Source organism: Sus scrofa, chromosome 15, assembly GCF_054392235.1.
Source record: "Sus scrofa isolate SSC_HxYL_T2T_F1_AM1 chromosome 15, Sscrofa_HxYL_maternal_Yorkshire_Landrace_v2.0, whole genome shotgun sequence".
NCBI lineage: Eukaryota > Metazoa > Chordata > Mammalia > Artiodactyla > Suidae > Sus > Sus scrofa.
Genome location: NC_139397.1, coordinates 114,588,392 through 114,601,364, shown reverse-complemented (window position 1 = coordinate 114,601,364; position 12,973 = coordinate 114,588,392). Strand labels below are relative to the sequence as shown.

At 41.4% G+C, this 12,973-nt stretch overlaps 1 protein-coding gene across 12 annotated transcripts in view; it reads left to right on the top strand.

Annotated features, from left to right (window-relative positions):
- HECW2 (HECT, C2 and WW domain containing E3 ubiquitin protein ligase 2) overlaps window positions 1-12,973 on the top strand; it is a 448,428-nt gene that overhangs the window by 314,481 nt on the left and 120,974 nt on the right. For all 12 annotated transcript variants that reach the window (XM_084998042.1, XM_021074544.2, XM_021074543.2 and 9 more), the window contains 4 exons: window positions 1,306-1,448; window positions 7,124-7,224; window positions 7,645-9,003; window positions 10,180-10,275. In XM_084998042.1, the coding sequence (XP_084854168.1) occupies window positions 1,306-1,448; window positions 7,124-7,224; window positions 7,645-9,003; window positions 10,180-10,275 (1,699 nt within the window). The remainder of the gene's footprint in view (window positions 1-1,305; window positions 1,449-7,123; window positions 7,225-7,644; window positions 9,004-10,179; window positions 10,276-12,973) is intronic.

The following is a 12,973-nucleotide window of genomic DNA, read 5'->3' as shown; positions in this document are numbered from 1 at the left end:
ATCTCTTCATTTTTGTGACTAAGAAACTGAAGCTTAAAATGTTTGTATAACTGGCTATTCAGAGGCAGAAGTAATGCTTTAACTCAGTTCTTTTATTCTAAGCAAGTGTTTTGGCCATTAAGCAGTTTCCTAAACTTCATGGCCCTTTGGAGAAATAAAATTGTTGTGACTAGATAAACTTAATGACCCCTAAGTGTAAAGCTAGCTGGCACTATTCACGTTACTGTGGTCACCTGGATGCTGTCTGCCAGGAAAGGAGAGAAATGGTTCAAGTTAGATTCCTGGCTCCATGACTTACTTTTCCTGAGATGTTCATCACTAAAAAGAAAATTTTAATCTTTCTAAAGATAAAATGAGGTGAATATATGTGATAGTCTTTGTAAATGAGTAAAACTGTTTTATCTTATGTTCTTATTAATATACAATCCAGTTTTCTCCAGTGGCATTCTTATTTATTTTTTATTTTTTTTTAGGGATTAACCCATGGCGTAAGGAAGTTCCCAGGCTAGGGGTCAGATCAGAGCTACAGGCGTACAGATGCTGGCCTACACCACAGCCACGGCATCGCAGGATCCGAGCCGTGTCTGCAACCTACACCACAGCTCACAGCAACACCAGATCCTTAACCCACTGAGCGAGGCCAGGGATTGAACCTGTGTCCTCAAGAATGGTCAGATTCGTTTTCACTGAGCCATGACAGAACTCCCCCCAGTGGCATTCTTAAAACAACAAAGCTTAGCTTAACCTCATGTTTTTATTCTTCTGTCTCAGAAGAAATGACCCTGTGCGCCTTTTAAATTAATTTCCATTTAAACATTATTTTATTTTAACATAAGCCAGGGAAATCTTAGCACTCTGTAGATGTTCCTACAGAATAACCACTAAGGGAAGGAGTATTTTAACCTGTGGGGTACAACTTCAAAATTCCACAGGATCAGGAATTAAAATTGCTGTTGATCAAATGTATTGGTTAATTCTAAGGTACCCTGCAACAGAATATTACATTTTAAAAATTAAGATACAGTACATGAAATGAGTACTAAAATTGTATTGTGCATAATTTAATATTTAATAACACCTTCATTAGATGATTAAAAGGACTTTTTTGTCATTCAGATTCTAACTTAACTATTGCTTTTTAGTCTTTGTGAATGTTAATGATTTGGAGTGAATAAAGAATTGACAGGGGCTGTGGATATTTCTCTATGTTGTTAAGATTTAAGAGATACTATTTTCTATGATAATAAACTGATACATGTAATTTCATATTTGTCTTTTTTGAACATGTTATGTTTTTGTTTTCAGAAATACTCCTTTTTTGCACTCCTTACTGATGTCTTAGAAATTGAAATTAAAGACAAATTTGCCAAGAGCCGTCCTATCATCAAGCGTTTTCTGGGGAAACTAACCATCCCAGTCCAGAGGCTGTTGGAGCGACAAGCCATCGGGTAATCAGCCCTCAGACGTAGGGGTCTTATTGCGATTAGTTCTTACTAAAGCAACTGAAATGATACTCTGTGGTCCTAGGACTTTTCTTACTGGCAATAAGTGGTAACCTAATTCTTTTAAAAATGTAAGAGCTTATATACTCATTAAAATGTGTGGGACACAAAGCACTTTAATTATGTACCATTTTTTGGTTCTTTCCCAAGATGTATCTACCATTAGCATTTCAGCATAAAATGTCACAGTACTCAACTGTTTTTGAGTATATTGAAATCTTGCTATAAAAGCCTCTCCCAAGAGCAGGATCCTAATGTCAGGTTGAGTCAACCTCCTTATCCTGGTTAACCCCATCCAGAGAATCTTATTCCTAAGATACCAAAACCACCTTATTGTAGGGCCATTTAAAACAAAATCTAGACTCTGAGAAGGTATTATAGTTGAGCTCTTATGCATGTACATTTCCTTCAGGCAGCTAGACATTACTCATTGAGAGAATTTTAAAAGGTGATTTGATGTATGTTTTCTTTCTGTGAGCTTTTTGTAAGCTGTGAATAAAGTAGTTAGGAAATTATAATATGGGATTCCCATTGTGGGTCAGTGGTAACAAACCCAACTAGTACCCATGAGGATGTGGGTTTGATCCCTGGTCTCACTCAGTGGGTTAAGGATCTGGCGTTGACGTGAGCTGTGGTGTAGGTCTTGGACGGTGCTCAGATCCTCCTTTGCTGTTGCTGTGGTGTAGGCCGGCAGCTGCAGCTCCGATTCAACCCCTAGCCTGGGGACTTCCATATGCTGAAGTTGGGGCCCTAAAAAAGACAAAAAAAGAAAAATAGGAAAAAATTATAACATGCTTCCACCTCTTGTTCTAAATGGTGTGTGTATTTTCACATGTAAGGACCAGCAAACCCAGTAACACTGGTGCTTCGAGGTAGCCCTCTGGTGGGGGGGGGGGCATCTTTTTCATTGTGAACACACGATAGTAGTATTAACAGCAGCAGTATCGTGATGACAATGGATGATGAGACCTTACTGGGACTAAGTAAATCCTACTCATTAGCTCATGTAATCTTTTCAGCAACTCTGGAAGGTAAATGATGGGATTATACCCATTTCGGAGTTGAGGAATCAGAGGCTAGTAAGCCAGTAGTGGAGCTGGGATTTGAACAGATCAGTCTGCCCTAGACTCCTGGCTTCTCTGAAGAGCTTGAAGGACTGGCGGTGATGGAATACTACTCTTGCTACTGAGGGAATTCATCATTCATATTCACTCTGCTGCTAATTAACTGTTCTGTTTTGTCCAGTCACAATTTCTTCAGGCATTAGTTTCCTCATCTGAAAAACAAAGTGTTTAGACCAGATGATTTCCAAGACCTCTTCAAAATTTGAAATGAAGAGATCCTAATGGATTCTAGGTCTCTGGCCATCAGAGGCAGTAGAATTTGTGACTGAGCCAAACCACATGAAGTAGAAATATGCTGCTGAAATTCTAGCAGCCTGGTTTATCTGATGGAAACTGGGAAATCACAATGATAGTTCAGGATGGCAGTTATTGATTCTAGTAGAGATATTCTTTGGAAACTTTTCAAAAATTATTTTTAGGATTGCTAGAAAATGAAAACTTACAAAGAATGAAAATTAACTATCAGAAATATATTTATCATTTAGTTTGCACAAGTATAATAATATAATTTATATAATATCATATAATTTATGATATAATTTAATATATGATATAAATATTATATAATATATAAATATTATATAATATAATCATATAATTTATATAACATAACCTTTGGCAGAATTGTCAATTTGTGTATACAAGTAAGAATGATCAAGGAAATATAAAACCTTACCAGTGCTTGAAACTATTGTTGATTTGCTGGCTTTTCATTCAGTTTTTTAAAGAATTGGACAATCAGTGTACTTCCCTTCATATATTCCATGTGTACTAGAATGAAATCCATCATCAATTTGTAAGACAGCAGAATTATGAAATGTTTCTACCTAAGTACATTGCCTGAACTTAGTATTTGCATTATTAGATAAATATGATATTATATATTAGTATATCAGCTATTAACATCCAAATATGATGCTAAGTATGATGCTTTGACCTGATTATTATGTTCCATCAAGTTGTTGATACATCTTGAAAAATACTGGTTTTCTTTACTTATGTGTTTGGTAGATAGCAGTTTTCTGGTGTAGTTGAGGTTTTATGTGGTGAGTTTATGGGATGAGCTAGAACTCCTTACTAATTGTTTAGTTTGAGAGCATTGGTTTGAATGTGACATTTTCAGAGAGTGGCCTGCATTCTGTCCAAAAAAGCACATCACTTTCCCATGCTTTGTCAGGTGCTCTGGTCTCAGTCAGGTTGTGAGAGTTCTTTGACACTTATTTTTTATAATTATATATCATAATAATACATAAGATATTGTACACTATTATCTATCACAGCAAGAGGCAGGATGAATCACATGAGCCCAAGAATAAGAAAGCAGGTGAATCTTTTGACAGACGTTCAGCAAAGGGTGAAAGCCTTGACTCAGAATCTCCAAATAGGGAGGCTTTCCTGTACATATAGATTAAATAGTTGGGTAGAGTATCTTGTCAGCTTGGGTAATAAATAGCACTAACAGCTATTAAAATTCTTTTTTCTAAGTAAAGAGTCTCCTTTGTTAATTTAGTCAATAAATATGTGTTTATATATTGTCTACTAAATATTAAGCACTATGTTAGGTGTTGGAAATATAGTGAGAAAAAGATGGATGACATTCTTTCTTTAAGATCCTTACTAAACATTTACTTCCTAGCTAAAATGCATCCCTTTTTATAAGTCTTCATCATCAACACCAACACCCTACTTTTATTGACCAAAGAGGTGAAGAAGAGTCAGTTTTTTTTAACAAAGAAATGAAGATTTTTTTTATTCCAGGACTAAATATCCAAAGAAATGGGTGAGGAACCACGGTATTGAGAGCAGGTCCAGGTAGTTTGCTGCTGGTTCATGCCTGAGTGCACAACGATGGATTGGCCCTGGATGGCAGGCACTGTCTAAATGCTGGGAAGACATCCTTGCTGTTATGCAGATTGCAGTCATTATAAAATTATTCTAACACTCTAATGTAAAATCATTTAACAATTTAACATAACAAAGAGTTAAAGGTACTAATATATCCATTAATAGAAAAAATTATTTTATTTTTTACAATGTTTTTATTTTTTCCATTATAGCTGATTTACAGTGTTCTGTCAATTTTCTACTGTACAGCAAGGTGACCCAGTCACACATACATGTGTATATTCTCATTTATAGAAAAAAAATTTAAAAATACCAGTTTAAGTAGACAAAACGTTATAATAGCAGTTGCTTTGAGATGAGCCATGGGTAAATATTAAAATGCATGCTGGGAGTTCCTGTTGTGGCTCAGTGGTTAACAAATCTGACTAGGAACCATGAGATTGCGGGTCCAATCCCTAGCCTCCCTCAGTGGGTTAAGGATCTGGTGTTGTCATGACTGTGGTGTAGTCGCAGACGCTGCTCGGATCTGGCGTGGCTGTGGTGTAGGCTGATGGCTACAGCTCCAATTAGACTCCTAGTCTGGGAACCTCCATATGCCACAGGAGTGGCCCTAGAAAAGGCAGAAAGACCAAAAAAAAAAGAAAAGAAAAAAGAAAAAAAAAATGCATGCTACTGAAAGCAGCCAAGAATCACTGAAATTGTGCATAAAACAAGATCTGACTTGGGGACTGCAGAGCAGGGGCTTCTGCGTCAAATCATCTGAGTTCTAATCTCAGTTCTGTCACTTAATAGTTGTCTGGCCTTGGGCAAGTATCTTACCCTCCCTATGCCTTAGTTTCTCCTCTAGAAAATAGGGCTACCACTTGCCTCACAAGGTTAGTGGGGGGATTGAAAGAGATGATGAATGCAGAGCCCTTATCAGAGTGTATAGAGCACAGAGTAAGCTCTCAATTAGGGGTGAAAATACATTGTAAAAGCATCAATCCAGAAAAAAATATTACAGCATTTCTAGAGAAAAGTAAAGGAAATGATCTTATTGTTTTAAGAAATCCCTAAGAGCTGAAGTGGGATTTTACATTAGCAGGTATTCTTTTAAATGGATAACATCTGTTTAGAATTGTGTTGAGGTGGTAGAGAAGAAAGAACAAAACATTTACACAGGTTAGTAATAAATGGGTGACTAGAGGTTCTGAACTGCCCACTGGTGTAAATAGGTAGAGGCCTTGTGTTTTCCTCCTGAAGTTGCCATTAGAGGGCAGTGTGAGAGCAGAAGTAGCGTGATTTGGGACCATTCTGGTTATTTTCCTTAATGAAGAGCAAATCTGCTTCAGAATGAAAGTGGCTTTCATACAAGGAAATGATGTAATTGCACTTGACTTTGATAAATAAACTCAGAATTTAAAAAAATCGACAAAACCATCCTTGGAGGGGCTGGTAGTCCCAGCCTGGTGTCAAGGTGGGGCAGACACTGGGCAGACCCAGTTGTGGTCCCCTCCAGCCCTTCTTCAAGTGTGGCAACAAGACCCCACCAGGTGGTGCAGCCAGCTTCTCCAATGTCCCATCATTATCGCTCCCAAGCTGCCCTGAGAATCAGTGGTTGTCAGGCTCGCCCACAGGGAGGCGCAGCAGTGAACCCCTTACTTTACAGTGGCCCCTGCCCCTCACGGAGCTGGAGCAGCTGTCAGAGCCTCGCCTGTTCTCACACTGCTCTCTCCTAACTCCCAGCCCCCATTCTTCAGATTTCAGCCCTGTGTCCTCTATGCACCGTCAGGTGATAATCCTTACCTCTGCCTGTCCTTGTAGAACCTCTTAGAGTGCTAGGTGCTAAGGAATCGGCCCCCTATACTTTTACACCTAAATCACAAAACACCTAAAATTTTAGGCCTTCCTCAGCTCTTCAGTGGCTCTCAAAATGCCCTGAGAGGGAGTTCCCGTCGTGGCGCAGTGGTTAACGAATCCGACTAGGAACCATGAGGTTGCGGGTTCGGTCCCTGCCCTTGCTCAGTGGGTTAACGATCCGGCGTTGCCGTGAGCTGTGGTGTGGGTAGCACACACGGCTCGGATCCCGTGTCACTGTGGCCCTGGCGTAGGCTGGTGGCTACAGCTCCGGTTCGACCCCTAGCCTGGGAACCTCCATATGCTGTGGGAGCGGCCCAAGAAATAGCAACAACAACAACAAAAGACAGAAAAGACAAAAAAAAAAAAAAAAAAAAAATGCCCTGAGAGAGCAAAATCAGTGCCCTGTAAAAAAAAAAAAAAATCATAACAATACTGTAGCATTTTCTTTTTCTTTTTTTTTCAATTTTTAAAAAAGTACATTTTTAATATTTTTTCAAAGTTTTATTGATATATAGTTAAGTTACAAGGCTATGATAATTTCTGGTGTACAACAGAGTGACCCAGTCATACATATACACATATCCAATAGTTTTCCTTATGACAGGATTTCCTTTCACCCTTGGGTTTACAAGTATTCGTATGTGTGAATAAGTACCATTAGGTTGGGCTCTACCATGTTTTTGATCCTTTATTTTCTTATGAATCTGCAAGTTTCAAGAGTAATAAGTGGCATTTTGGGGGGTAGCCTATGGGAAGAAGGTGAAGGCTGACACCAGAGCAGTAAGGATGAAAGAACCATTTCTCCTCTTGCAGTGATCAGATGCTCAGCTACAACCTTGGCAGAAGGCTCCCAGCTGACCACGTGAGTGGGTACCTCCAGTTCAGAGTGGAGGTCACGTCTTCTGTGCATGAAGGTGAGGTATCTGTACAAATTCACTGCTCTAGGAAAAACTTGTTAAATGTTAGTTAACCTTTTACATTTGAGCAGAATTGTTTATGTCCTATTCTGAACATAAAATAGCTATCAAAGGATTATCTGCTGAAGTTTTCCAAGCAGATGTGAAAGCCTATTTACCAAAAAAATATCTCTTAGGTTTTTACCTGCATTGGGAAACTGGGCAGTAGAATTTCCTGCAATGGCGAACATGTAAGCTTCATATGTCACACTGACCAGCAATGTAATAAACTGTGAATCTTAGCAAATTGGTGATACTGCACAGCGGCCTCAGTGGGATGATTGAATTCTTTGAACTGATTGGTGGCAAAGGAATGGGCCGTGAAAAGTCCATTCGTTATTACTACTTTATTTTTATAAATGCTGTCTTCTCCTTCAGATGCTTCTCCAGAAGCAGTTGGCACAATACTTGGAGTCAATACTGTGAATGGAGACCTAGGAAGCCCTTCTGATGAGGAGGACATGCCAGGGGGCCACCACGACAGCCCGGTTTGTTCTAATGGACCAGTTTCTGAGGAAAGTGCTGATGGGACCCCCAAGCATTCTTTCAGGACTAGCTCTACTCTGGAAATAGACACGGAAGATTTAACCTCTACTTCTTCAAGGACCTCACCTCCCAGAGGACGTCAGGATTCCCTCAACGATTATTTAGATGCTATTGAACACAATGGCCATTCCAGGTCAGGTGCAGCTACCTGCTCAGAGAGGTCCATGGGAGCCTCTCCAAAACTAAGGAGTAGTTTTCCCACCGACACGAGACTCAATGCCATGCTTCATATTGATTCAGATGAGGAAGACCACGAGTTCCAGCAGGACCTGGGTTATCCATCTTCCTTGGAGGAGGAAGGAGGGTTGATAATGTTTAGCAGGGCATCAAGAACTGATGACGGGAGCCTCACATCTCAGACAAAGCCGGAAGACATCCCAGTGGAGACTGAGGAAGCCTCTATCCACGAACCTGCTTCCTTTGAGGATAAGCCAGAACATCTTCCGGAGCTTACAGAGAGCTCCTTACCCTCAGGCCCCATGCCAGATGAAAGTGAAAATGGCCTGGAGTCTCAACCAGGTGCCGACCAGGGCAGCACTGAATTGTGTGGCTCTCAGGAGGTCGATCAGCCTACGAGTGGGGCAGACACGGGCACTTCTGACACGTCGGGAGGAAGCAGAAGAGCCATCAGTGAGACAGAGTCCCTTGATCAGGGGTCCGAGCCTTCCCAGGTGTCCTCTGAAACAGAACCCAGTGACCCTGCCAGGACAGAGAGCGTGAGTGAGGCCAGCACCAGGCCTGAGGGAGAGAGTGACCTGGAAGGGGCCGACAGCTCCTGCAATGAGAGTGTCACCACGCAGCTGTCCTCGGTGGAGACACGGTGCTCATCTCTTGAGAGTGCACGGTTTCCCGAAACCCCAGCCTTTTCTTCTCAGGAGGAGGAAGATGGAGCCTGTGCAGCAGAGCCCACCAGCAGTGGCCCTGCCGAGGGGTCACAGGATTCCATATGCACTCCTGGGTCCTTACCTGTGGTGCAGGTGCCCAGTGGAGAGGAGGAAGGGCCAGGGGCAGAATCGGCCACCTTACCTGACCAGGAGGAGGTGGGGGAGGTCTGGCAGCGGAGGGGGAGCCTGGAGGGAGCTGCTGCTGCTGCTGCTGCTGCTGAGAGCCAGCCCCAAGAAGAGGGTGATGCTGGGGAAGCCCAAGGGGCTTGTGAAGGGGCCACTGCCCAGGAGGAGGGTGCTACTGGAGGTAGGATGTAGAAGTCAGCATGGCTCTTGACTCAGGCATATCTGCTCAGAGAGAAGTCTTATGGTTTTGGCCTGCAATGTAAATTCTGCTGCAGGTCCAGTATGAGCTGAATTCTTCATCTTGGGGTCCCAAAACATTTTTGAAATGGGTCTTCAATTGCTGAAATAAGAGGCTTGTCAAATAACAGTTGTCATACTTAAACAATGGCTCTTGAAGGTCCATATCAGTGTGGGCAGCCAGTGCTGGCCTGGAGGATGGGGGGTGCCCCATCTGCACTGGCCTGTAGGGCCTGGGATGCCTGAGGACAGGTGTGCAGGAGAATTGCACATGTGCTTGCTGCTCGGTGCCTTCAGTGCACCCAGGGCCCCGTGCCCTTGTCCAGACAGTGTGAAAAAGCACTTAATAGTGAATCTCTGGCAAGACCTGGGTTTGTAGATACAAATCCAAACAGGCCAGCAGCTTCTGCCAGTTGGTGAGATTTCAGGAACATCTTAAGTCACTCCTTACTGCATGAAGCTTCAAAATGAAAAGTTAATATGAGCTTTGCATCAAATGTAATGTTTTTGCCTTCTGCAGTATAGTCAACTAAGTTAGGTAATGCATTCTGACACTTGAAAACAAGCTATTTGAGTGTCTGAGGATGCAAATTTACACATAAAATTTATTTTATGTCTCAATGTATGTGCCTTGGTGGAATGATGACTCTTTAAACTGTTCTACTTTTGATACATCAAAAAGTAGATGTATCAGAAAGTCTGAGGATAATTTCATGTGCCTAAACAGCATAGCCTCAGAAATATAAGTGATTTTCTTATTCTATAATTTACTTTTCTACCTAAAGTATCCTCTTCTTTTCTGCCTCTGCTTTTTTTTTTTTCTCCTTTCATTATCTTGTAGTCATTGTGTGACCCTAAAGCATTGGTGCCTGACCAGGCCAGAGGCCAGGGTGGGAAACAGCGGGGGAAGGGGAGGGATGGACACTGTTGGACATCTCCATAGAAGACCCATTTCTGACTAAGCACCCACCTCCCATTCTCTTCTTTTGTTTCTGTGTCTTCATGTGGGAAGTGACACAAGAGCCTAACCCCAGGATTCATGTTAGGTGTTTTTTACAAAGGCTATTTTGACACTGAAGGGGAAAACAATACCTAGGTAACTGTTTGCCTTTCATCCTAGGTTCTCAAGCCAACGGCCACCAGCCACTGCGATCTCTGCCTTCAGTGCGCCAAGATGTTAGCCGGTACCAGAGGGTGGACGAGGCTCTCCCACCAAGTGAGGACCTGCTAGCTAAAGGGCTCACCTTGATCAAAGGGTGCAAGGGTGGCAGGACCCATGGGACCTAGAGGATGGATGCTGGGTCCTCTGTAAGAAGGGATCTAAGAGCTGCCACCTGACTTAGATGTAGTCTAGAAAGTGCTTGGCTGAAGAGTCCTTTCTAGCACTGTACCACCAAATGAAAGGGCCACCAGGGGAAAGTAAATGCTATAAAGGGAAAGAGATCCAAATGTTATGGTCAGTTGGGTGTATGATAGAAACATTTTTTAATTTGCCTATGGCAGCATGAATTTTCAATTATTAGACAAATTGGTACAATCTCTTAGAAAAGCCTAGCTCTATGTCATATACTGGTTTTTATTCATTTACAGCATTTTAAATCATTAAGTACAAGGTCCTGAGTTGTTGTTTGTTCATTTGGTTTTTGTTTTTTGGCTGGGCCTGCGGCATGTAGAAGTTTCAGGTCCAGGGATTGAACCTGGGCCATAGCAGCGACCCAAGCTGCTGCAGTGACAGCTCAGGATTTTTAACCTACTGTGCCTCAAGAGAACTCCTGGTCCTGGGATTGTTTCTTAGGGATGTCCAGAGAAATGCTATTAATTTCAGAAATTAGTCTACCATTGCATGACCATTATCTGGGGATTTGAAAGATACTTCTTTCACTTTCAAATACATAGCACTTAAAGGAGAGCTGGGTGAGGATTAGGGATGCTGGGAAAGTTGTGCAGCCTGAATTCAAAGAGCTGAGTGGTGCCCATGGCCAGTCATTTTCGGATGTGATTTAGACGCTGTTTTAAGTTGCTAGAATTCCTTCAAGCAATATTTATTACTCAGTGAGAGCAAAGCATTTTGATAAACAGTGATAACCTCAGTAAATACTGAACACATTAGAACATACATCTTTCTGCTTTATTGCTTTTCCTTCTTATTCACCTTCTCTATCCAGCCATGTTCTATGTGATCATGGTAAGAAGCCAATAACCTTGGCCTTCTGTGTTTTAAAACTGGTGGGACATAAGGGGAGTGGGGAGTGTTCATTTAAAGGCCTAAAATGCTGAGTGGTTAGTTTTTGTGCATGCTGACAAACGAGCTCAATGGTGCTATGCACAATTTGTCAAAATATTGACTTAATTATTTGGTAATTCTGTTGTGCACAGATCCTCCCCCTTGTTCTTAGATTTGGATAACTGAAGGTGGTTACTCAGAGGAAATACATATTTTAATCAGTTTTTAAAAAATCAACCCAGAGATTAATTAAACATTGTGTCATCCTAAACTGTTTACCCTTGAAGAAAATATTAGAAGCATAAAAAATACTCCTGGGTGATATTTAGATATAATTGCAGAAAATGGATTAGGAACACCAGCAAAGTATTCTGGGAGATCTTTGTTTATGTGTACATATGGATCAATAGGAAATAATTAAAGTTTCAGGCTCCTGGACAGGAAGCAGAACATTGCATCAGCCTGTGGATAAATGGCACCTTCCTGGTCACATCCAATTGATCTGAATTTTATTGGACTGTAATTTTGGTCCCTAGTTTGTGTTCAACAAAGACAGGTACTTTCCTGCTGAAATTATGACCATTATTTGTGATATTTCCGTGCATTTGTTTAAGCACCGATATTTGCATTGTGCAGATAGAGTACATTTTAGGATTTTTGAAAATAAACAATTGGCAGTTTGTTTTAATAGGTTAATATATACCCCAAAATTTAAAAAGGCAAATTCATAGTATGTCCAATTTAACGAGTAACTGATGAACAGGAGGAAAGTTCTAAGAGTTGTTTCCTCTTATGCAACTTGTAACTTGCAAATCCGGGCATTTATATTTCCATGGATCGATTATAGACTATGGTCTGAGCATACCTGATTACCATTTAACTCTGTCCCACTGCTTCAGCCCTCCTATTCCCAGTCTGTCTCATCTTTTGACAGTCTTCTGAATCACTCGGCTGCCCCTGCTAGTTGTCTGTCCCTACCCCGGCCAGTTCTCTGTTTTCCTTTCCTCACTGGGCACCTCTACCACTGTCTCTGGTCACGCCCCTTGGGGCTGTGACATTCTGCCTTCTGCGTCTTTGCCTTCTGCTTCACACAGCGTCTCACGGGAGGCTTAGCTAAGGGATGTCTGCTTGGAGTGTGCAGATTGGTCCGTCTCTTAAACAAGTTGGCTGAATTATTTTAAGCTCGGGGTCATACTTTTCACATCATTGATTGTAATACCTCAAACTTGTTTAGTGCTCTACAGTTTACAGTTTAGTGCTTTTAAAAAAGTTTTTTGGAGTTCCTGTTGTGGCTCAGCAGATTACAAACTCAGCTAGATCCATGAGGATGTGGGTTCAATCCCTGGCCTCGCTCAGTGGGTTAAGCATCCGGAGTTGCGGTGAGCTGTGGTGTAGGTTACAGATGCAGCTCAGATCTGACATTGCTCTGGCTGTGGTGTAGGCCAACAGCTGCACCTCTGATTCTAGCTGGGAAACTTCCATATGCTGTGGGTATGGCCCTAAAAAGAAAAACAAAACAAAACAAAACAAACAAACAAAAACAAATTTGTGAAGTAGGTTAAGCAGGTCTTCTCCATAACCTATAGATTGATGGGTAGAAATCAACTGATCTGATTCTTTCACTTTATAGATGGAGAAATTGAAGCCCAGATAAATTAAGTAACTTGTTTAAGATTCCGCATTAGTAAAA